The 25,248-nt window shown below is 35.9% G+C and overlaps 1 protein-coding gene and 1 non-coding gene across 12 annotated transcripts in view; both read left to right on the top strand.

Moving 5' to 3' along the window:
* The window catches only part of PDE1A (phosphodiesterase 1A), a 206,735-nt gene that overhangs the window by 159,485 nt on the left and 22,002 nt on the right, over positions 1-25,248 (top strand). For all 11 annotated transcript variants that reach the window (XM_090144147.1, XM_090144143.1, XM_090144144.1 and 8 more), the window contains 11 exons: positions 1,510-1,692; positions 2,145-2,211; positions 3,218-3,334; positions 4,674-4,814; positions 9,997-10,097; positions 12,268-12,393; positions 16,767-16,868; positions 16,987-17,107; positions 20,615-20,696; positions 22,260-22,380; positions 24,045-24,232. In XM_090144147.1, the coding sequence (XP_090000273.1) occupies positions 1,607-1,692; positions 2,145-2,211; positions 3,218-3,334; positions 4,674-4,814; positions 9,997-10,097; positions 12,268-12,393; positions 16,767-16,868; positions 16,987-17,107; positions 20,615-20,696; positions 22,260-22,380; positions 24,045-24,232 (1,252 nt within the window). In that variant the 5' untranslated portion in view covers positions 1,510-1,606. The remainder of the gene's footprint in view (positions 1-1,509; positions 1,693-2,144; positions 2,212-3,217; positions 3,335-4,673; positions 4,815-9,996; positions 10,098-12,267; positions 12,394-16,766; positions 16,869-16,986; positions 17,108-20,614; positions 20,697-22,259; positions 22,381-24,044; positions 24,233-25,248) is intronic.
* On the top strand, positions 15,993-16,135 carry LOC149917277 (U4 spliceosomal RNA). The gene has a single exon (XR_016468510.1). It is a non-coding gene; the product is annotated as a U4 spliceosomal RNA (small nuclear RNA).

Genomic DNA, 25,248 nt, shown 5'->3' with positions numbered 1-25,248 from the left:
TGGTTGAGAAGTCCCACAAAATGTCCTGCCAACCAGATGAGCTGTTGAAATTGAGAATAGGGCAGATGAGCACAAATATGTGATACTCCAGTGTTCTCAAATAATTTACGTAACATGTCTTGCATCGTTTTTCCTACTAAACACCACCCTCTAATCCCTCAGGTAATATTAGATTTCTGTGCGGGTTCCTTTGAAGTGTACTGTATTCAGGGTTTTTCTCATCGTCTGTGTTTTTGTTCAGTTCCTCAATATGCCATAGAAGACCTAGATTAGGCAAGGATTTCAAACGGTGATGAAGAAATATGAATATATGAGGAAGGAGTGCACAAAAAGGAGGGAGAATCAGGAGTTATATATAAGCAATTCACAATCAAAAATACTTTGTCCACCATTGCTTTGTGTCCAATTCATGGAGACCTGAGCAGTTTCAGAAAGACATCTCCAGAGAAATAAATATATCTAATCAGATCATGTCTGGAATTCAATTGGTACTAGTTTTAATAAAATGTTTTTAAAGGTTGGCATGCTTTGCATATGTTCAAATCATCCTGCCTCTGGAGTTTCTTGAACAATTGATGAAGGAAAACTTATTATGAGAATAAAAAGGTGATTTATTTCTAGAAAAACCCCAGAGGACTGAGTGATGTGGGTGAGTAATAGCAAGAAAAAAGTGATCCTACTTCTGGTAGATCTGTAGAATTGTAGAATTTGACTGTTGAATGTTGACTCTGTTTTAGGAGAATATTGTAATTTTTTCTAACTAAATCGATCTCTGATTCTGTTTAAGTGAAGTTCCTTTGAAAGACTTTTTCTATCCTGCTATGTTAGGTATACATAGCTTTTCTAACCATTTAAATGATTTGAGATCTTGACCAGTGACTTGTAGTCCAGTTTTTTAATAATATTGTTATGATTTTATACCAACCCTTCAATAGGAGTACTGATCTCAAAACAGGAGAATTTCATTCTCATTAATGCTTTTATAGCAATGGAATAATGCAGTGAACACATATACTGGATGTTCATCAAAACCCATTCACTATAGAGTTGTTACATATTATAATTTGTTTTGCATGTAAATTTTTGTATCATTTTGGAGGATGGTTTAGATTGATCACTGGTGTTATTTGTTATACCTCTTTTTCTAGGTGTTCATGTCAGTCACTCTTTTAAACCTCTTCTCAGGATTTTATAACTCATTGTTACATTTCAGTCCACCAAAGCTGTGACATGTATGTGGAAAACTTTTACTTACCTTTCCTTGAATATTTTTTTGAGCAACTTATACACTGTAGGATGTGAACAGGGGAAGAAGGGAAGCCACTTGCTGCGCTGCCTTCCTTGAGGCCTTGGCATGTCTATCAGAGAGGACCTTTGGTAATGCACTGAGTTAATTCTGCAGACAACATTTGCTTCTATTAAATGAAGTTTTGATAGCTGTTTGTATGTCCATACTCCTTTTGCTTCTGTCCACAATATTCTCAGTTAATTTTTATTAATTTTTTGTAGGAGGCTTCTGGACACTGAGGATGAACTTTCGGACATCCAGTCGGATTCGGTCCCGCTGGAAGTGCGAGACTGGTTGGCTTCTACATTCACGAGGGAAATGGGAATAGTGAAGAGGAGACCTGAAGAAAAGCCCAAATTTCGAAGCATTGTGCATGCTGTACAGGCTGGGATTTTTGTAGAAAGGTGAGAGCTCTGTGAGCTTACTGTGGCAAGTATTACATTTAACCACAGAGTCTATTGTAAATGGTGGGATGAGCCTGAATCAAGTCTTTGAGACAGGTTTTGGGATTCAAATTCTGTATCTTTGTATGTTTCTTTATAGAAACCCGGATAAAACCTCTACATTTGTAATGAAATTTCCAGACTTTGGAAAATTCTAAGAATGGATTTTAAGGCTTGGAATCTTCTACATGAAGATGTGTGCCAAATATTACAGAAACATACAACAGTAATCCACCATCAAAGGGGCTTTTCTCATAAGTTAATAAAAAATGCTTATGTCATCTTTGAGACCAGACCCTCAAGTAGCCTGGTATTATTTTCATGGATCATGAAAGAAGCCTAAACAAAACAAGAAATTGTTACAATACTTTTTAATGAAATACTCTTACTGGATATTTTATTTGTTCTTTTAGGATGTACCGGAGAACTTCTAGCATGGTTGGTTTGGCTTACCCAGCAGAAGTGATTGTAACATTTAAGGTGAAATAACTTTAATTGTTGTGAAATTTGTATTAGTACTTATTTCTAGTGAATTTTAGGATTAAATAAATTTTTCTACTGAATATACCCCAGACACATTTAGTACTGCAGAAGTGAACACACAGAACAGAGCAATTTAATAGTTCAAAATTCAAAAATAGCATATGATTCTGGTTTTTGTTTTACTGTTTTGTTGTGATTTCATTTAGGTGTTACTAGAGCAAGAGTATAAAACTGGCATAGAAATTTTAATAAAAATGTGACAGTTGTGATTGTGTCAGCTCCCACCAGTATGGTAATCAGTATCTCAGGCAGCAGCATTTGTTTTCTTTTTAGGAAAGAAAAGAAAGTCATACTGGGAGAGAGATAATGAAAGAAATTGCGGCTTATGGAACAAGTGCAGTATTTCTGTGAATTTAAGGCAACACTATAGTTTACCTAAAAGTCAGTCTCTTATAATAGTATAATTACTATGGCTACGTATGCAAAAAAGAATGATATACCCCGAGAAAGAATGTAGAGCTTCACATTTTCTCCTAAGAGCCTGGCATTATTGTATTATTTACAAATCACTGTATGGCTCTATGGTTAACAACACTGCATAGAAGCCTATTTAAAGGATGGCTATTCACGTTAGCTTAGTCGAGTTTTACAGAAAAATTTTACACCAAACGTTAAATATGAAGGATTAAGGACTTTGATTTGAAGCATACAAAGTTGCATAGGACATGTTACAAGTATTTTATTAATAACTGGCACAATAATCTTTGTCATTAATATTGAAATAGTCATTAAGATGTTATCTACAAGGAGAGTTTGAAAGAACTGGACCAAAAAAACTCAACCAAACAAAAAAAAAACAAAAACAAAAAACCAAAAAGCCCAACACATTGATTTCTTCCCCTTTCTTCTCCCCTAAAAATCCCAAAATGTCTTTTCCAGTGATTAGCTGGAAAACTTGAACTGAAACTTTATGATGTTCTTTTTCTTTTCCCCACATGTACAGGATGTTGATAAATGGTCTTTTGACGTATTTGCCCTAAATGAAGCAAGTGGAGAACACAGTCTGAAATTTATGATGTATGAGCTGTTCACCCGATATGACCTTTTGAACCGTTTCAAGGTCAGAAACTATCCACACATAGAATATGCATGCAAAAATAAGTATGTCAAATTTAAAATATAAGAAAGCCAGGATGTGTTGTTTTTTTTTTTTTTTTTTTTTTGTACAGAGCAGTGCAGAACTTCATAGAATATGGCAAGTTGAACATAATATGTCAGTAGTTCCACTGTGTGAAACTTTACCCAGAGCCTGCAGATGTTTCTGCAGATGAAGAACTGAATGCTATGTAGACCCATGTCAAGGCAATTTGGGATGGGACATTGCTCTTGAGCAGTTAAATGCTGTAAGCATTAAATGGATTAAATAGGCAGATGGAAAAAAGATTCCTAATAAGGCAGAAGCTGTAGTTAGTCCTGAGTACTGTTTTCATAATCCAGTTCATTGTGTGTTGGCCAAAACCGGAGGGGTTTAGCTGAACCTCCCACTTGTGAGCAACTTTAGTAATGCATAGAAAAGGCTGCTTCTAGGTGTTTGTAGGGTGTTGTGCGATAATATGGAGTATTTCTAACCAACTTTGAAAAGCTGAGATAAAAAACTGAAGTACCAAATTTATTATTATAAAATTACTGAAGTTTCAAAACAGTTCAAAATCTCTTTACTGCCAAACTTCAGGCTCCATTGGAGGAGTCTGGCTCATTTTGAAGTTGATTTGAGTAATTTGACTTATACCAGAACTTGAACTCAGCTTTTCCTGGGAGGGCTCTGGATGATTAAAGTCAGAGCCATACCAGGACCACCATTAACAGCACAGATTGAAAAAAATACACAAGGTTATTGGCTTGGTGGGATTAAGGCCACTCTCAATCTCACTGTTTATCTTGCAGGACTTTTATATAAAGAAAAAGAAATTTTAAGGAAAATATCATTTCATTACATGGGGAAAAAGTGGGTCTAAATAGTACCTGTATTTTATACATTGCTTAGAGGAAGTAAGAGACAGGGAATGGAGACTGTCAGGTTCAAGAAAATACTGTCTCAATGTAAAGCTGATGAAGAAAAATAATTTTTCCTATTTTTAGACTCCTATTAGTTGTATCTTTCTTATAGGAACAATCTGCATACAGGAAGAAACCTCTTCACATCTATTTAGTCAATAGTTCTGCAGCCTCTCGTACACTGACTGCATGCTGCTCATGGTGTATGTTGCAGGCTGTAATGTTTACAAAAATTGGGTGAAGACTTCCAGATGCATGTTAGGTTTTAGACCTTTACATTTTAAGTTCTTCTGTTCGTAAGAAAAATTCTGTGATGTACTTATTTGTGGTTTATTTATTGCATGATTAACTTTGCCGTTGTTGCAGGAAGAAAACATTTATTTTAATTTTTGCTTCCTCTCCAGATCCCTGTTCCCAATCTCATTACATTTGCCGAAACTCTTGAGGTTGGTTACAGCAAATACAAAAATCCGTATCACAACTTGATCCATGCAGCTGATGTTACTCAAACTGTGCATTACATAATGATTCATACTGGTATCATGGTAAGAAATACTACAAAGTTCGATTTACTTCTTTTTGCAGATTCTCTGATGTTTTGGATAGCTATGTATGCGTGGCTTCAGCAAAAAGCTCCCTTGAAAATTATTCAGAGAGATTCCAGACTTCTTTTTAACAATTCTTCCAGCTTGATGTGGAGGAGAGAAAGGGAAAAAAAAATCCTTGTTAAATCCTTTTTGCTTTTCATTGGCGGAGCTTGCACATTGTATATCATATTAAAAGAGATATTTGCAGTAGTGGGCAGGTGAGAATTTTTCACTTCCACATTGGAGCCTGGGAGGCGTGATCAGACAAGGAAACTTTAGTATCTTCTGAGATCTTGGCCATTGAAAGAAATACTGATTCAGTTCAGTTTTACTTGAACACTCTGAGCTGCTTTTTCTTTTGGTATATAACCATCTTTAGGACTGCCGTTGTGTGCCACATATGCCTTTATTAGGCAGGAAATAGCCTTTGCCTTGCGCTTTTGCAATATCCCAGTATTCTTTTGTATTTACTTTGGGATCTGAAGTGAGTCTGTGCAAGCAGTTTTACTCATGTTTACTCATGTTTGATTTAATACCAGCTGTGAGAGTTCTCCTCACTATCAGATTGCGAGGCAAAAGTGAATACTGACTGGAAGTAAATGGACATTTATGTCAATGGACTTTTGATGTTTTGTCTTCAGTATGAATACACCTTTTTTTTTTTTAAAATTTACAAAATGCCAGATGTGTGGAAAGTGATAGTGTCTGATTTCTGTGTGCAGAGCCTTGAAACGAATCCATGAGACTTTGGGAAAGGAAAATTTTCAGGCTAACTGTAAATGTTTGTACTTCAACATATAGACAATAAATGACAGTTATTTACCTATGCTAAGCCTTTTCTACCTGAAAGCTTTGGCTTCAGGAGAGAACAAGTCCTAGGCATTGCAATATTTAATTCTGTAGTTTGAAGGAAGCTTTTTACTTCTAAACATTGAGATTTTCAAGCCACATTTTAAGGCAAATGCTGCTTGTGGAGTGATGTCTGGATTCTTCACCAGCCAATATTCCCTTTGACGCTGAGATATTTTCTCAAGAAAGGACTTGCATAGAAGCCTGAAGAATGGGTTAGGAAACTAACTCCAACCCAAAGCTGTTGTGTTAGATGTTCACTTATTAAAAAAAGATTTTAATAAAAGAAATAGCTTGAATGCATCATGGCTCAGAGCAAGCATTAAGTTGTGTGAGGCATGTCTCTGGTGCAGGATAAGCAGTTCAACAGGGAGAAAAATCCCTTTGTTGTATTACAGATTACAAACATAAAAATTATAAACATCCTTTTGGCTTATTGCAGCTGTGCTCTTTCTCCCTTCAAAAAAGACAATAGCATTCCAGATTTCCTTCATGATGCCAGAACAAAGTTTGAACTTTGTGAGTTTTACTAGTTAATTTGGAATGATTAACCATTGATTAAGCAACTTTGCAACACACTTCAGAGGCTCTGAACACCGAATGAAAGAATCTGATTTGTATTTGAGTATCTGCTATTCCACCAGATACACATGAGATTGAGAAAGGCCTCAACAACTCAAGTGGTACAATGTAGGCAATTTAACTTTGTAACTGCACTTTGATGTGATTTGGACAACTATTTTCAGAGAAGCATAAACTTCAGTGCTGTTACTTTGCTGTAAAAGCTCATTAATCTTGCAGTATCTGTGCAAAATATTCCTGTAAAGTTAGGCCACTTTTTAAATATTCGCTTTTGAATTGCTGAATTATGATACAGGAAAGTTCTTGGAAAGTTATCTAACTAGGACACCACTTAGTCAAGAGTGCCTTCAAACAGATGCAGTTTGCCAGGCAGGAGAAACATTTATAGAAATCAGTGTTTGAAAGGAGGCCTAGTGATTCCGCAGCTTGCAGTGTATTTCTGTCCAAATGTCATTTGCAGTCTGAGAATTCATCACTATCATGCACAAATGTTCTGCTTAACTTTTTTTTTCTTTCATTCTTTGCTGTTGCCTGATTAATTATAGCCTTCCTGAACCAAGAAGTTGGCTTCTTGATCTAATTGTTTTTGGAGTGTGTCCCTTGTAATACAGATTTTTATTCTGCTGTATTGTCTATCAATTACTTGGACAGGAGTCAGTTTGATACAATTGTATATCAAATTCCTCGGAGTTTTGCAGACTGACATGTGGTTTGAAATTCTTGTGCTTTTATTGTATCTTAAGGAGCTGATTCTGACAGCAAAGAATGGCTGTCTTGCTTATTCACTTCTGAAAGACACACTGAAGCAAATGTTAGAAGAAGTTGACTTCTGTAAATTTTTTTTGTAATTCCTATTGTGGAGGTCATATGTATATCTGTTTGGCACTTGTAATACAGTCAGATTTCAGCATTTGGCAAAAGTTTGTTCATAGCTTTTGGTTTGAAAGCTTTTAGAAAGATTATGGTGAATAATAATATATTTTCAGTGTCTTGTTTAAAGAAATAGAATGATCATCATATTTTATGGAAGATATTGCCTATCTATCTTAAGAAACGAGTTTCAGCCACTTCAGATCACTTCAGATGTGTTAGGAAGTTAGATATCACAGATGGCAGACAATCTATTAACTTCTCCAAGAGATTAAATCCCAGATGATACAACTGAAATATATATCTCAAGCTAGCATTTGTGTGATCTTCATCTCTACAAAGATTTAAGAATCCAAGTCCCAGGGAATACATCTTGTAAAGAACTTTTGAGTCATCGATCATCTTCCCACCATCTCTTTTCTCCTCCCACGTACCTGTAATGCTCAAATGAAAAGAAAAAATGTCTTTGCTATCAACCAGTGTATTGTGAGACTCACAGCTTTACTCATTTTTTAATCCAGCCTTGTTTAAAAAAATAGTTAGAACCAAAGTTCATGAAAAGTTGAGGTGCATCGATTTACAAGCGATTTATAGTACTGCAAAGTCTCTCTCAGTAGAGAGCTCTCTCAAGTTGTTTTTTTTTTTTCCAACAGTAGTTACACTCGCATGGCACAATATCAGCTAGCAGGGAAGTAGGTTCCAGCTCTTTGCTGTCTGCCAGACCTCCGGATACCAGAACCTGCTTTACACACTCCTATCGAAATAAATTCACTTGACTTTTAGAGAGAAAGCTTCCTTCTGCTTCCTTAGAAATCCCTTAGCTAAATAGTTCTCAATTTCTCTGATTTTGACACTAATTTGAATGTTGACTATATTGCTACAGTGTCTAGAATACATACTTTCATGTAGCACAGTATGAAAATTCTGTATAGTCTACAGATATTGCTCTCTCAACTTGTAAATGAATTATCTAGCAACTATTTTGGTTGCTAAAAAAGTTGAGGCTTAAAAAAGCATCTGAAAGAAAAAGTTTGTATCTGGCTTTAGTTGCTAATAATTTCTGGGTTTCTATTCTATTTGGTATGTTGAAAACATTGTGAAAGTCAGGACGAGTCATGGCCTAGTTTCTAACGACAGACAATACTATGAAGGTCAACGTTTCCATTTTTAGAACTGCTTACAGTACATTCTCATTCCTCCGTTGTGACCTTTTAAAATCTATACAGCCAGTACTTGTTGTTCCTTGGCTGCCTTAGTTGGTTTCTGAATGACCTATTTTATTGTTCTCACACAGCTTATGAATTTTGACTGTTTCCTTTCTTTATTGAAAAATTTATACCACTTCTGGCACTGTATGCATCTCATGTAGTGCATGGCATTCGCTCCAAAAGTAATGCCTTCTATTAATTTCCACGGAGAATATAACAGATACAAAGAGCAAAATATGGCTATTTGATGGAGCAAATTCTCAGCTACAAAACACTTTTTTTCAACATAGTCACCACCACTGGTCGATCTGTTGGTGAGCTGATAGCAGTGCTCTTCATTTCATGGTGTGACAGCTGTGTATGCCTGTCTGGAATGTAGCTTGTCTTTCACATCACTGTTGCCACTGCTGATATGCACCACCCACCATCTCACTGTGCTCACATCTACTGCTTAGTCTCCATAAACTTTCAGCTAGTATTGATGAATAGGTCAATAGGTGCCATTTTTTCCACATGGAAGAATTCAATGACACACCTTTGCTTCATATGCTCCCATGTCAGGCACCACGTTGTCAGAGTGCCCCTCTGCTGCTGTCTGTCTCATGGCAACAAAATGTAATAGAATATTGCTAGGAAGGTTCATCCTCTACAGCCATACTACCAACTTCTACCTCTGACATCATAGGCCAAAATAATAAAATAGGAGGCATTGCTTTTGGAGCAGCCCTCGTGCATGTATGTAAATATTTGGGTGGAAATCATTCGTAGATCTTTTAGCACAGAAGCTTGCTTATACTCAGGAAAAAATCTGAAATGTGTATGGAAATATCTGACTGTTATTTGACTTAATCAGTCCTATGTCTGTGGGCTTAACTATCACTTGATGCTTCTGCCCCCGTTTTTGGAGGGAGTAAATTTTCTCCTGAAGCTTTAGGCATTTATCATTAAAGAAAGTAGAACTTGAATGATAAAATAACAAAGCTGATTATACCAACAGAGCAATCTTGAATTAGCAAGAGGTATAAAAGTGCATAAAAATCTTGTGTTTGTATTATTTTATACAGACTATCTATGTTGCCTTTTGTTCTATGTAACTGTATACTAATTTTATGCACCACATTTGTACATTTCTGAAAGTAATATGGTAGCACAAAGTATGATATAATTTAGAAAAGAAAAATCTCCCATGACCTAATTTCACTGTTATAATTGTACCTAAAAAGGTATTGTAAACTGCATATTTTTTCACTTAAAAAAAAAAGTACAGGCTTAGCTTTGTAAAAAGTTTTTAGAAGAATTTACTGCAATTTAGCAAGTGTCAAATAGTGGTTAGAACATTAGACATCTCCCACCCAAAAAGTTTTCTTAAAAACTGCTTATATATTATGGCTGACAGTATTTACTTTGCTAGTGTCCATAAAGGCTTTAACTTGGTCTTAGAAGCATTCAAATAAGCAGAAGGAGTAATTTTATTATATAATACTTAGGCATGATGGCCGTATAGTCAGCTGGAATCAAAAAATGATGAAGTTTACTTTAGCTGAAGGTATTGCAGAACACTTCAGTAATGCAGTTAATCTGAATTAGGCAGCTATAGAAAACATAACTAAGATCTGTTTTTCATTTACCAGCACTGGCTCACAGAACTGGAAATTTTAGCAATGATTTTTGCAGCTGCCATCCATGATTATGAACATACGGGGACCACAAACAATTTTCATATTCAGACAAGGTAAGCAAAGTTGTCCCTGAAGCATCAAGTCTGGAGTTTGCTGTTGATTCATCCAAGCTGTTTTATACCTCTTACTGGTGCTGCCAGAAAGTAGCTAGACCATTCCCGATTTTATGAATTGAGTAAGCAGGGAAAAACCTTCAAGCACAGCTTTAGCAATTCCTACCAAGGATCCTCCCCTAACATGTCATGATAACATCTGCAGTAGTTATGACAAAGAAATCCATTCTGAAAGTTAGGCTCACTGCATTCTGATTCAAGCATAGTATGTCATAGCCTCTGGTCCAGAACATATGCCTTAAAATATATACAGCTTACTGAAGGAGAAACACTGACCAGTCCTTTACTGGATGTTGAGGTGCACCTGATACTTACCCTAGTACAAAGCATCTTACTGTTCTCTCACACTGGACTGTACGTTTTCTTTGGTACCCACAGCTGCAGAGTCAGCTTTACCTGCTCTTCAAAAAAAACCCAGCAAAACACTGGCATATTCTGAGGAAACAATGCAGTGCAGGAAATACTACTGCTTGGAACAGAAGCATCCTTAAGATAAAGTGCCCAAGGGTTAAGTATAATTAAATCCAGGACATACTCATACCCTGGGTTGTGCCCTTAAACAATGAAGAAATTCAAGATCTGTAGCTGAAATAAAGGCATAGTTCTTTTCCTTCTCAGCATAGCCCTTCTAAAAATAAACTCCAGTTTGTAGTTCCAAGTTTACACTACTTTTCTATTTTTGTTAATATTTTGCTCTGGAGTATTGCAAAAGTAAAAAAAAAAAATAAAAAAAATGAATTATACTGTTTGACTCTTACTTGGACATACTTACAAACAGGTATTTGTTTTGTGGTAGAGACCAACTAAGCTCATTCTTTACTCTTAGTGGAATTGGCCCTGATGTGAGATATCAGGGTGTTATTCCAGTTTCTTTTGCCCGCAAGATGCGGAGGAAAAGGCTGGCATAATCATATCCAATCTCATTACTGATTAAAACTGTGCATGATTAGCCATGTGAGCCAAAGTCTTCTTCATAACTTTGTGTGATTGGTAAATCATTAATTTTCCCATGATTTTAGAAAGGTTATGAGCATAAACTTACTCATTCTTTAGGTAGGGTATTGTTTGTTCCTTTTAAGTAAACTTTCCAATCCTATTTTTTCAGTTTCCCCAGTGCCATACCATACACGTGGGTGGTTAAACTGAACGTTTGATATTGTTCATCAGAACAAGGAATTGAATTTACCATATTAAGATCATAGTAACTGCACTGATAAGTCATTCTACCTCCCCTGCAGTACATATTGATCAGCTCACTGAACTGAGATACTCAGGAACAGCAGAAGAAAAGTGTAGCAGAGAGGGGAAACCTAAGGTTGCCTACCAAGTCACGTTGGGTTTTGGGAAAACAAGTTCCCCAAGAATTAATGATCTCTGAAGTATGATAAATCCGTATTGCATCCAAATTTCTAAAAATCCACATGTAATTTTGGTATTTTAAGTTAGTCTCTCATTAGGAAGGAAAGGATGTGGTTGAGTATGATAACTTTGAGGGTCAGGCTCTAGAAAGAACTTCAGTGCAATCAAGATTCAGCTTTGTATTTCTTCCATTTCCTTCTCAAAGTGAGAAGGCTTTTCTGCAAAAACAGGAGATCCATTTATAACTTATGAAATTGAAGTTTTAAAACATTTTAACATTTACAGATCTTTTGGATTGTGAGTGACATGAGCCAAAGCACGTCTCTCTCAGAATAGAGGTGGTAATTTTTTAATATCCATCCTATTTGTAGATCCCCTCTCTTGTGAATGAATTGCATTTTAAATGGTTGTGTTGCCAAGGAGTACTTCTAAGTGGCCTCAAAGAGCATTTCTGTTGCTCTGTGATCCAATACTGTCAAGAAGCTCTAAGTTTGCTTCACAGATTATTGTTGCAGTTTTAAACAAAATGTTATATATTTAAAAAGATGAGTTTCACGTGGGCAATATATACAGTGATAATGATGATATTTTTTTATGCAGTTAGTATGGAAGCTTTATCAGTATTTGATAGAAAAAATAAACACAGTTGGAGATATATAAATATACATAGTCAGTAGTTCTCAATGTTCTTCCTTTTCCAGCACTATCATTGGGATGTTATTGAAAATTGTGCCTTTTTTTTTAACACTAGGTCAGATGTTGCAATATTGTACAATGATCGGTCTGTTCTTGAAAACCATCATGTAAGTGCTGCTTATAGACTAATGCAGGAAGAAGAGATGAACATCCTGGCAAATTTAACCAAAGATGACTGGAGGTAAGTAGTGTTTAGATACTCAAACATAATTCTGGTATTTCAAAATACTGAAAAACTCTAGGCTTTCTCTATAGAGTCTATTTTAAGAGTTCAAGTTACAGGAAGAAACTTTTGGCTCTGGAAGGAGTAATGGATATTTAGAGCTTTGGGAAAGCTGCTGTCATGTAAAGAAGTACTGTTTGGAAGTTGCCAAATAATCTTGCAAGTAAGGTTGTGCTTTTATGAGACATGTTGTTGGACTGTGTGGGCAATGTCTCTGATGAGATCGTTTTCAGGAAAACCACAGAACTGCCCCTGTTGGGATAGATTACCTTTGTCTAGTGATGGATTTTAAAACCACAGTGCAGAGTCATGCCCTGCTGCCAGTGTGACCACTACTGCCTCTGAGATTTCTGTGTGCAGATTTCTGCGCTGCATAATCACATCTTGTTAAGCATTAAAACATGAGTTATCTGCAGAGTCCAAAAATAATAAGGTAAGGGTTCAGAAGCACTACAGAAATCTCATGGTTTTTTCTTCTTCTTAATTTTAATGTACTTCCTGAAGAAAATATGACTGATTGAAAGAATCAGGAACATAACTGCCATGCCACAAATATCAAGAACGAAATCAGCAAGTGTTAGATCTATGATTTTCTCAGTTATTAAAGCAGCATGTTACCTTTGTATACTGTAGATCTCTACTAGATCATCATCATACACTCTTTAAATTTGAGTCTTACATATGATTCTATATGTGTAGCTATTATCATTCAGATATTCTAAAAATAACTTTAAATAGGTGGACTTTGAATCCAGATAGAGATGTTTAGCTTCCAGGAAGGTCTTCCATTGTAAAGGATGCCACCACAAATTATAGAGCTGTACTTTGTTTATTTATGTTTTCACAGAAATGCCCAATTATACAGAAATATATGAATTTCAGAACAAATTTTGGTTTGGGATATGTTTACAGGCAGAGGATTGGTTTACATGGTAGATTTACATGATTTTACTTATCTACATGAGTAGAACATTCTGAAATAAATATTTTATTGAATGTAAGTCTGCTGATCCTTTTGGTTTTCAGTTCATTATTTCTCAATAGATGCTCCACTATGCTTAATATTAATGCGTTTTTGTTTTTTTTTATTTAGTAAAAAATGAGAGGAGAAACAAAATTTTTCATTCTCATAAAGGATTTATTCTCAGATGATATTCATTTGAATTTAGTTATTATAAAGTTTGTATTGTAAATTTAGTTCTGGGGAAAGATCTCTGGAAATTATAAACTTCAGCAATGATTCCTGTATAAACCCAGTTCTTCATTACCAGCATGATGGATAATCAGAAGGCTGGAGCACCTCTCCTGCGAGGACAGGCTGAGGGAGCTGGGCTTGTTCAGTATGGAGAAGAGAAGGCTCCAGGGAGACCTCATTGCAGCCTTTCAGTATTTAAAGGGAAATTATAAACAGAAGGGAAATCGGCTTTTTGCAGGGGTAGGTAGTGACAGGACAAGGGAGAGTGGTTTAAAACTGAAGGAAGGGAGATTTAGATTAGATGCTGAGGGAAGTTTTTCACAGAGAGAGCGGTGAGGTGCTGGAACAGACTGCCCAGGGAGGTTGTTGATGCCCCATTCCTAGAGGTGTTCAAGGCCAGGCTGGATGGGGCCCTGGGCAGCCTGATCTGGTGCTTGATCTAGCAGTTGGCAACCCTGTCCACAGCAGGAGGGTTGAAACAATATGATCTTTGAGGTCCTGTCTGACCCAAGACATTCTATAATTCTAACATGAGCAAGGGTCTTTCACTGCTGGCTTTGAGGAAAGCAGAATTGCTGTAACTTGCAAGATGAGCCTTAGGTCTTCAGTTTCCTACTTCCTAACCTGTTCCTAAGGTTCAGTGATCCAACTGTGTCCAACTGACTAAATGTCATTGTCACAAACAAATCCTGGTGACATGGGTTTCAGTTTATTGGTTGACTACTTTCTGGAGAAATGAATGCATCACTCTTTGTCTCTTGTCTATCACAACATTATTCATGTCATTTTTTCACGTCATATTTTATCTACTACTTGTCTATAAACATCCATAGGTCGTATGGCTATGGGAGAGTTAAGAAAGGTTGAAAACAAAGGACATGACCTTTGCTTAAGAGATATGGATACTGTATACACAAAACCAGTATTTTTCTAATTGTGAACTCCAAAAATTTGCTATGTGCTATAAATGAAAACTGTTATACTTCTGGTAGTAGACGTAAAGGTGGCAGTGCCTGTGTGTCATTTTGCTGTGGTAGTATTAGCAGCACTAACAGTGTTTGTCATGATGCCTTCAGCTGCCTGATGCTTAAGGGAGTGGGCAGTGTTTTCTCTCCTTCGATATGGAAGTTGGGAGTCTCCATGGAGATAGTTTGGGAATGGTCTGAGTCCAAGAGTAATCTTTTGTGCAGTGTTAGTAGACTGAGCTCTCTTGGCTCTGGTAAAACTGTATTTAATATTTCCCTGCCAGTTCTGTATTTTCTGTCTCTCTGTTGATAAGAATGGGAGTGCAGGCAGGAAACAATTGCAGACTGTAGGCGGAGATCCTCTCCTTTGCTATTATGTAGTGTTTTAGTGGCCTGAAATATTGTAAACTGTGTGAGAAGGGCAGTGCTAAACTATTTTATCCTTCAGGTGTCAGAAGCATGAATGTGAGTTTGTCATCTGCCATGACAGAGTGAATCTACCAGAAGCAGCATGTTGATTGCATGCCTTGTGTGGTGGGGCTGGCTTACTTCTAATTACTACTAGAAGAAAGTTCAGACAGGGAAAGTTCCTAGGAAAATCTTCATAGGAATAGAAGTTATCATCAATTAAGTTTTACAAAGAAACAGCATTTAACAGTGCTGAGCCCTCGCTTTTCATGCAGTTCGGCTTTTTTTTCTTCTTCTTCTTCTTTTTTTTTTTTTTTATTTATGGGTTTGGCTGTGTTTGAAAGGTGCAGTTTTAAAACAGTGTGGAGGAGAAACAGTTGGGATACAGATAAATTAGTCTCTCATTATGAGGTCAGATAAGGTAAGACATTTTCTAAACTCAGGTTGCTATGGCTGCATATTATTTGAGCAGAAGTGAGAGGGTTGAGTCTTTATCCAGTTATCATCAAAGCAAGTCAAGAAGAAATACACAAAAATCAGTGAGGAGCATTAGCTTAAGTATGCAATTAATTTAACTCAGAATCAGTGTTTATAACTCATTACAAAAACTACTCTAACAACCCTAAAGAACTCACCAAACTATCTCTTTAAAATGTGTTCCTTTGAAAAACCTGCGCTGTTAATCAACTCAAAGATTGAATACAGTATTAAAGATCAATGAGTGTTACTTAAGACTCAGAATTTTACTCTTGTACTTAAGACTCTAGAATTTTACTGTTGTAATTGATACTTAGAGACCCTTAAGATTAGCATTGTGCTCATGAAGAGTTATGCTACATCAACAAAGTTTTAGTGTGGCGAATTCTCCTCCATTTACATATGTAAGTGGCACTCTTACATGTAATACCCAGTAGGTCATTTTAAAAGCATGTAAATAAAGTAGACTCCTACATACAATCCCTCTACATCAAGGAAACAGAATTCTTCAAATCGGTATGCTGTGGCAGTACTGTAGACACTGAGGTTTATCCAAGGCACAATTATTGCTACTTGACAAGTAAAATTAACAGTAGGAATTTGTACACTGTCTCACATGATTCACATTTTACTATTTTCATATTCATTTAGTATGTCCAAGCCATATCTCACTGCAAAACACCAAGATACAGATAAACTATAAGTTTGAACTTGCTTCAACTCTTGTAATAGACATAAAGGCATTTTTGAATTGAAGAACAGTTTGACATGATGTTTGTATGTTAGCATAATGTTAATAGCATTTTGTATGTCTTGCTCTTTTAAATGTTTTCACTGTGTTCTTCCTGTATTTAGTGTTGTTCCTGCTATGCACTGATATGAGGGCCATAATAAAAGACAACAGTATATTCCCCTGTGTGGTGGTGAGCCCAGAGACTGACTTTTTAAAATATTTCACTTCTGAAAAATAAGGAAAGGCTTTAAGTGGGTGACAGTTTTAGTTTATACAGTAGAAAAGAAAAAAAATAAATAATAGTGTGACTCTGAAATAATTGAATGTGAAATAAAAAATTACAGAGAGCATTTTTCGAAGTACATTGCTTCCACAGACCTCTTTATGATTCAATGGTCAACTTATTAACTAGTTATTAAAATGATTTTTAAAATGTAATAAAAACAACAGTGTTGTTTAAAAAGTTTTAAATTAACAAGTACTGCTTAAAGAAATGTTCCATGCATAGAATAAATGGTTTGTAATCAGTCATTTTGCTTTTAATTATTCTCAGGGAGTTGCGCAGCTTGGTCATTGAGATGGTCTTGTCTACAGATATGTCGGGTCATTTCCAACAAATTAAAACGATGCGACATACTCTACAGCAGGCAGAGGGGTAGGTGATTTTCCATTCTGTTCATTATCTCTAGTCTTTAAATGAGCTCATGTACAAGAAAAGACTCAAATAGTTGTTTTTGTTCTGAGATAATTGGAGCATGTCCTTGAATTGACAGGGTAGACAAAGCCAAAGCCATGTCTTTGATTCTACACGCAGCAGACATAAGCCATCCAGCAAAATCCTGGGAACTGCACTACCGGTGGACCATGGCCCTGATGGAAGAATTTTTTCGACAGGTGCCATTTAAAAAATCTTTTAATATACTACTTCAAGAAGCAAATGTTACACAATTAAGTATTTTCCTAAGTCTACCAGCAAGGATATTGTTGGCTGTGATTGACGAGCATAGTCAGCAGTATGTATTTCTTACTCTTGATACATACCACTGACATTAACTCAACTTTTATGTGAGTGAATAAGATGAAATTGTTATAGCTTCATATCTATTTCAGCTGATTCTAAGTGTTGTAGCACTTTTTTCTTTTGATAATAATATAACTTGTCAAGCTGTTTTCATTCTGTAGACAGAATTATATATGCTTTGAGTTAAAATGAAGCACTGATAGGATAGAAAGAGGGACTTGAAATTAGGAAGAATTCATGTTCAGTGAAGAATGCTAAATACCATCTCCATTTCATATTTCAGAAAATCCTCCTATTTCTTGCCAGTGCTTGCCACGCGTATACCACATCATTATGAAGGCTTTGCTTTTTTAACAACCTAATACAAAAACAGAGAAAAACATCCTGTAAACCTTATGGCCATATATCCTAAACAAAAATGAAGATACAGTCTTGAGAAGGTTTTTTCATTTCTGTGAGATACCGAATTCAAAGAGAAAGCCCAATAGGTGTTGATGTCACTGCTGACATTTTCTGACTTACCTCAGCAAGTGAAAAAAGCTTTTCTTCAAAGGGGAAATATTATCTCTGTAAGGAGTATTTGTGAGATAATGAAACAGTGTAATTCTCACTCATCTAGACTGTCATTATTATGCTATATATTGACATTTTCAAATCAGATAGGTCACACTGGAAAAAGAGACCAGAGAATAAACAAGTCAGTAAATTAAGCTGTGAGATTATTTAGCTGATCTGCCCTAGAAGGTTCTTGCTGAGTTCAGTGTTTCTTTATACAAATTCTCACCAGGGAGCATCAGGGCATCCTCGACTCTGGGATTTGCACTGGGGAGACCGAGTGGAGAGTTGATTCATTAATCCACATGATGAGTGGACTACATTTTATGGACATACTGAGTAGCTTAATGAGTTTGTGTCCATTTCTGTAAATGGAAATAATGAGGATTTTGAAGTTGAGAGGAAAAAGGAGGAGCAGTCTACCGCAGATGTATATTACTTGAAAAGGTCAGAAATGACAAACTGTAAAAACAATTCAGATGCAGAGAGATAGACTAGACAGAGCCCATGGGACAATGAGGCAATGTGTCCAGTCAAGTGGATGTAGCATTAGCAATAAACAGCATTTCACTGGTCTTTGAGTGCTTAGGATCAGCTCATGTTTTAGCTGTTCCCCTATCCTTTCATTAGAAGAAGTAACAGGATAACAAATAAGCTGCCTGAAGATATGAGTAGCCATCTAGTATTAGTATCAAGTCACCAAATGTGTATTTTTGCAGCTGCACAGTGTAAAATGTGTAAGGCTGTGCAGCTCGTGGGCTGTAGAGGAGTAGGTAAGGAATTGACTATTCCTTTATAGGTATGACTAAGAACAGCAGCATGCATGGAGTAGTTCCAACACATATGAAGTGTGATGAAGTAACTAGATACAGAACTGCAGTGCAGACACAGACACAGGAGGCCTTCTGCTTCCTAGATGCTCTGTTTTGGTTGTGCCTCCTCTGCACTGCTGATCCGAGTACATGCATTGGAAATTTCTGGGGTTTCCAGATCTGTGTCAGCCAAGATGACAAATATAGTCCTCCTCTTCATTTATTTAAAAATAATAATTCAACTACTTCCAGTGCTTTGCAGGAAAATGCTCCAGAGCTTGAAACTACCGCTAAGAAAACAATGTTTTAATAGGCAGCTTTAAAAGTAGTGAGCACTAGCAAAAAGCAAACATTCACCTAGACAAAAAACTTTGTTAACTGCAGCTAATAATTAAAATTTTCCAGTGTTAACTTCAGCCAAAGTTTTTGATTTTAAAAACAACTACTGCAAGTGTATTATAATGCCTAGGAAAATCTGAGTTACTTGTTTAAAAAATAAATATGCCCACTCATTCCAAATACTTAAAAATTAAAGAATATGTAGATCAAGTCACTCAAGGAAGCATTACAGCTCTGATAGTATTATGACCTCAGCCTGCATAAATCCAAAAGCATGAAAGTTCACCTGAGAAAAGATTTTATTTCACTCTGTAGCTTGATTTTAAATCTCTTGAGATTCTAGTTATCAATTTTAGGTATCAGTGCTGTGTCCATTATTACAATTTATGCTAGACGTAGTATTTATTATATTATATTTAAGTATTAATTATTACTTTAATTTTGAAGCAGTTCATAATTTGGATAAAGAACAACTTGAAAACCTAAAAAAGTCAAACGTATTCCTCACAAGTGTGGAATTTTTTGTTTTTCAATACCTAGTTAAGGGAAGATTGCAAAATTAGTATTGCTTTAGAAATTCTATATTCAGCAATTACTGAAATTGTTAGAACTACTCTGTGTTGAAACACAATCTGGCTCCTGCATTTACGTGGAGATACCATTGGCACTGCTCATGTGAACCTGTGTTCTTCTGTGTTCTGAAGTCAAATTAATATGAACATAAATTTTACAACATTGGTTGTAAAATGTAAAGTCTATAGAGATAAAAATCTCACATGAAACCTAATCTGGTTTTGTGTCTGAAGTGTATTCATAGTTCTCAACTTTTCCCGCTGGATGATCATGAAACAGCAGTCTGCATGACTAATGTAACACGTAGAACCATTTTACTTGAAAGACCAACTTTTTTCTCAGCCAGGTTTATCCAGCAACACAAATTATATCCTCCTTTGGGAGATCTCTCTCTTCATTCTTTTTGCATCACTGGATTGCCTTTCTGAGCTTTGCAAATTGGTTGGCCTACCATGCTGTAAAATGGAGATAGTACTACCTGTCTGTCAAGTCTGTTATGACAAAAAAGCCTTTTTAGGGGTTAGATGTTAAATACTTTCAGAAGTAGTTTTCTACAAATCATGCTGCTAATGAAATTGAGCCTGTGCTTCTTTTTTCTTTCTTCAGCAGCACAGCAATACCTGCTAGTAAGAATAAGTTAAAGTCAGATCTTGCCCTTTACCTTTACAAATCCATTAACAAAAATGTTGCACGTTGGATAAACCACTATAATAGAAAGAAATGCTTAGTGTTTTCAGTACAACTACATGCATGTCTAAACGTCTCCAATCCCATCACATCTGGGATCAGCAGAACTAAATGGTGAATGTTGAAGTACTCTGTATAAAAGACATTTTTTTTTCTTCTTGACAAGTGTTAAATCTCATTGGCAGATGCAGTAAGCTCCTTTATATAAAAACAGTCAAATGTAAGCCATAATTTTGACTTCTACTTTTCCTGAAATTCTAAAAGTAAATAGTGATTTTTTTTTTTTGCCCATGGCTTAATTTTGTTTAGGAATATAAGTGAAGAAAATAACCTGTTGAATAAATAGTATTTAGATTTGTCTCTCTTTCTATCTATTAAGTATGTGCTTATAATATGAAACATTGTTGTTTGCAGGGAGACAAGGAGGCTGCTTTAGGTCTTCAGTTTTCCCCACTCTGTGACCGCAAGTCTACTTTGGTAGCTCAGTCCCAAATAGGTAATGGCAAGTTGTGTTTTCTTTTTTCTTCCCTTTGTACGAGCTTGCAGTATCATGCGGACCTTTCCTACACCCAGTATGAATTTTAAATGTTAAAAATCCCATCTTACAGAAAGTATTTCTTTGTACCTATTTGTTCACCGAACTGCCCTTAAAGCAGCAATGCACTCATCTCAAAAGAATATGAAGTTATTGAGCATGTGTGATGCCAGGGAGGTTTTAGGTAGCAGAGGTGTTTACCAAAGTGCTGGACATGAGCCTATCTTATACTGCTTGCTTTTTACAGTTTAGTAGACCATGTCCTCAATCACATTGGCTTTTGCTCAGGAGCCTGAAAGTCCGTCTGTGCTACAATCTAAAAGCCTGGTACTATTTTGTAGATAAATCTCAACTAAGGCTCATTCACACCTCAGATGCCTGGACTGCAGAGATCTGGCATGGCATAGCCAAGCTTTCCTGGGCTGACAAGAACCACTGCAATCTATTTTCATCAATTCTAATTGCGTTTTTGTCAGCAATAGCCAAACTTCTTTCCCATTTTCGTAAATACATGTCTTAGCTATCTCTACTTCCATTTCCTTTAGCAATAATAATGAAATAAAAATTGGTAAAAATCACTGGGGCTAGTTAGAAGGGCATACCTTAGATGCATATTGTATGAAGCCACATGTAGTAACAGCTGTACCTGTTGCATGAGTGAGTGCAGAGCTCCTGCAGAGATTCTACAGGTGAAAGTATCTTATCCTTGAATTGAAGCATGTCATCCTGTCTGATCTTGTCACTCAGAGCATCCTTTATTCTGTTTGAGCGGGATTTGAAGCATCATATCTACTGCAGAAAGGAAGCTGGATCCTAGGCTGAAGCACCACTGCTCACCTTTGTGCTGTATGAAGACTCCTGGAAATCCATTGCTAGTTCACATTTTAGCTTTTTTTTTCCACTTTTTTTTTCCTCTTAAGTGCTCAGCAGAGAATAATGCTTCATTCTCTCACTATGTCATTCCATACCTTGACAAGCACTTTAAAATGTAAAAGACATTGTTCAGAGCTGACATCTCAGAACTGTGGGATGAATGCTGTCTCCTAGGAATATTACTTGTTCTCTTCACTGATTTGACAGAACACTCCTACATACTATGAGATAACACTTTACCTCCACAGAATAATAAACAGCATTTTGAAGTATTAACTCCTTGGCAAGAAGCTCTGTATGGTAAAGGAGGTAGTATGAGTTCTATCCTCTCGGCTCAGCTTTACTTCCTTCTATTCAATAATTAATATTAATTTCAAAATGGTAGGTGTGTTCTGCAGTACATAAAATTTACAAGAAAAAGAAATGAAAAGCTATAATTATTGTCTAGTTATATCTACACAGATTCACTAGTTGTTTTTTGTTGTTTTTCTATTTAGTTTTGCATTTTTTTCCTTGATTAAATGAATGATATCTAATATATTGAATCAGTACTACAGTAATAAAATCAGCTTGATATCAAGTATTTATTTTTAGTAATGAGAGCTGTGAAAATGTAAAATCTGACTTTTTCTCTTTTTTATTCCCCTTCAGGTTTCATTGATTTCATAGTAGAACCAACATTTTCTCTTCTTACGGACTCGATGGAGAAAATTGTTATGCCTCTTATAGAGGAAGCATCAAAATCTGAAAGTCCTGCATTTGGGACACCCGGGTATGAATACACTGCTTCTTTTTTGAACTGGCAAAATTAACATAATGTCCTTCTCAGAATTATCTTAGTACTTTCATCAGTGAGACAAATAATATGAACAACTATACAGTGGTGCCATCATGTGGTACTATCTTGTATTTGCAGTATGTTATTCCATTGACTGTGGATGAACTTGTATGTAAAAAGGCAAAACCACAATAAAGAACAGAATGCATACATAAAATATAAGTTCTTTTTCTATCACATACCTAAAGACAGCATTTTTTTCTTTATTATCTTTGTTCTCTTATCCTCAAGCCTTTTTCAGTAAAATTTTGACAGTTCTTTGATTTCTGACAGACAGTTGGAAGTGGAAGTGGTGAAAACAGCTTCAGTACTTTTCTGAGGTTTTTTTTGTTATATATTCATAGAATTGTAGAATGGTTTGACTTGGAAGGGACCTTAAGGATCATCCAGCTCCAACCTTCATGCCATGAAGTAAACCACTTTGCAGTAAACAAGCTTGCTCAAAGCCCCTTGAATGTCTTCAAGGATGGAGGCTTCTTTGGACAACTTGTTTCAGTGTCCTCCCCTCCTTCTGAGTGAAGAATTTCTTCCTCATATCTAGCTTAAGCCCTCTTTCTTTTAATTTAGAGGCAATACCACTTTTCCTATCACTACACTGCCTGATAAAGGTGTTGTAGGTCACCTTCTTTCCTCACTTTCTCATTCTAGTATTACTTTATATATACACTTGAACCAGAATTGACTCTGCTTATATTCCATTTGTGAAATTTAAATACACTATAAATTAGATGCTTGTTGTTTTTTCGTTTGGTTGGTTTTTGTCTATCAAGCTTTTCATTTTTGCATCATGAAGAAAGGTGTCTACAAAACAGTCATGGGTCAATGTGATTACCTCTGAAAAGCCAGAAATAAGTTTGATTTTTTATCATTAAAAAAAAAAAAAAGAAGAAGAAAAAATTGAAATTAGTAAAGAGAGTTACTACACCTGGACATGTATCTGCATATTCACATTTAAATAATCAGTTTGGCCTGTACCTTGTCTTACTTGTAGAATAGCTTCAGTAGCATTTGAGTAGTGACTAAAGCCATTTTTTTCTTATTAATGTTAATATAGTAATGGTTCTTAGTATTTCACTTTCATATTGTTTAGAAGGGTTGCATTTTATTGCCACTCCATCCTGCTTTGACTACAAAGTCATGTAACATGAAGAGAATTTTTAGCTGGAACTAAATGCATTTATGTGCCATATCCTATCACATCTTGCTTTTTTAAAATGGCATAACAATTAACAGTCATGTGTCTTTCCTGTGAGTCCCCAGATACCATTCCTGTTTAAAAATATAACTAAGAAGCTGTTCCAAAATAACTCCATAGACATTATTCAGGATCCAACATTCAAGTAGTGTACTTTCAACTGTCACTTTGATTTCTTTTTCCTCAAAGATTTCCTGGAAAAAGGTTGGCAAGAATAATTTTCAGGTTACAGCTTCATGAGTTGTGGAAATAGCTTGTACCTTAGGCATTCTTTGGTGAAGACACTCATCTCTAGATAGTGATTACGTGCAGGTCCTAAATAATTTGGTTTAAGTTAACTGTTTATGTATTTTTGAATATGCTCTATTTTGTTTATAATTTAGGATTTTTTTTCTTTCTGCAGCCAGAATAATTTGGGGGCAGTAAGCAATGTTGATGCACAAAGACGACACAATTTTAGAAGTACAGCAAGTGATGGAGCAGCTCACATGGAAAATTCCCTAGCAACTGTAGACCTAAGAAGCTTTAGGGACAACTTGATGCAGATAATTCAAGCAAACAAAGAAAGATGGAAGGAATTAGCAGTAGAAGGTATGATATAGTAAGAAGTTTTCATAGATTACTTTCTAAGACCTCTCCTAATTTTGTTTTTGAATTTCCCACAACCTGTAAAAACAGTTGTGTTTATGTATTTTATTTCATGTCTGTTTAGATGGCCCCGCATATAAGGTGTAAGGAGATGTAAGTAGTCAGAGGATGAGGGAAAATCATACAACCTGTACAATAAGGCCCTGTGTTGCTCAGCTAATCCTTAGAAGGCTGTTTTAGAAACGTGCATTTTTGCACGTTTAATCATAACTGATAATGACATCCACCTTAAATGCCAAAATCAGTAGTTTAAAGTATTATGTACTACCATGTTTCTTAAAAAATGTGGAAGATATACTTTCTATTAGAAATGCTATTTGTTTCACACTTTATGGAACAAAATTCAGTATTTCAGGCTTCTCGGGATTATGACATAGGCAGTTATTTAAATGACCCAGTGAATGGAAAGATTTGGTCAATCACAGAATGTTTTAGACCCAAACAAGGCTGAAAATGACTCTTAATTTCCAGCTGATAGTTAGTAAAGCCAAACTTACTCATGGGTCTTTATTTATGAGCCATACCTGAAAATTGTCTGGGGTTGCAGTCATCTAAGTACAATGATTTGTGATAATTATTGGGTGAACACTTTGATCCATGTTAATTGAATGCCATTTGGGAACATATTATCTTCACAGTCTGTGCGGTTTCCAAGTAAGCACCTGGAACATTTGAGTACAGTGTTTCAGAGCTGGGACTTGTCTCACTATATGTGATCTCACACTGACTGCAGGGAATGGTATACTGCTACTCAGTGCCAGCCTTGTCTTTCATACCGCCATTCCACAGCAGCTTCTTTTTCTCTTGAAGGCAATGCTAAAATGTCATGTAGTGCTAAATTGCAAATGAATATTCTTGTTAAGAGAAAACTAAAAACAAGCTTCTTTTGTATCTACCACTAACCAGCCATTTTGATTTTGGTACATCAGCATTCTGGTGCACTGATATGGAGGTGTACA

Source organism: Phasianus colchicus, chromosome 7 (genome assembly GCF_987193195.1).
Source record: "Phasianus colchicus chromosome 7, bPhaCol1.hap1.1, whole genome shotgun sequence".
NCBI classification, from domain to species: Eukaryota; Metazoa; Chordata; class Aves; order Galliformes; family Phasianidae; genus Phasianus; species Phasianus colchicus.
This window is presented reverse-complemented; position numbering and strand designations above follow the sequence as displayed.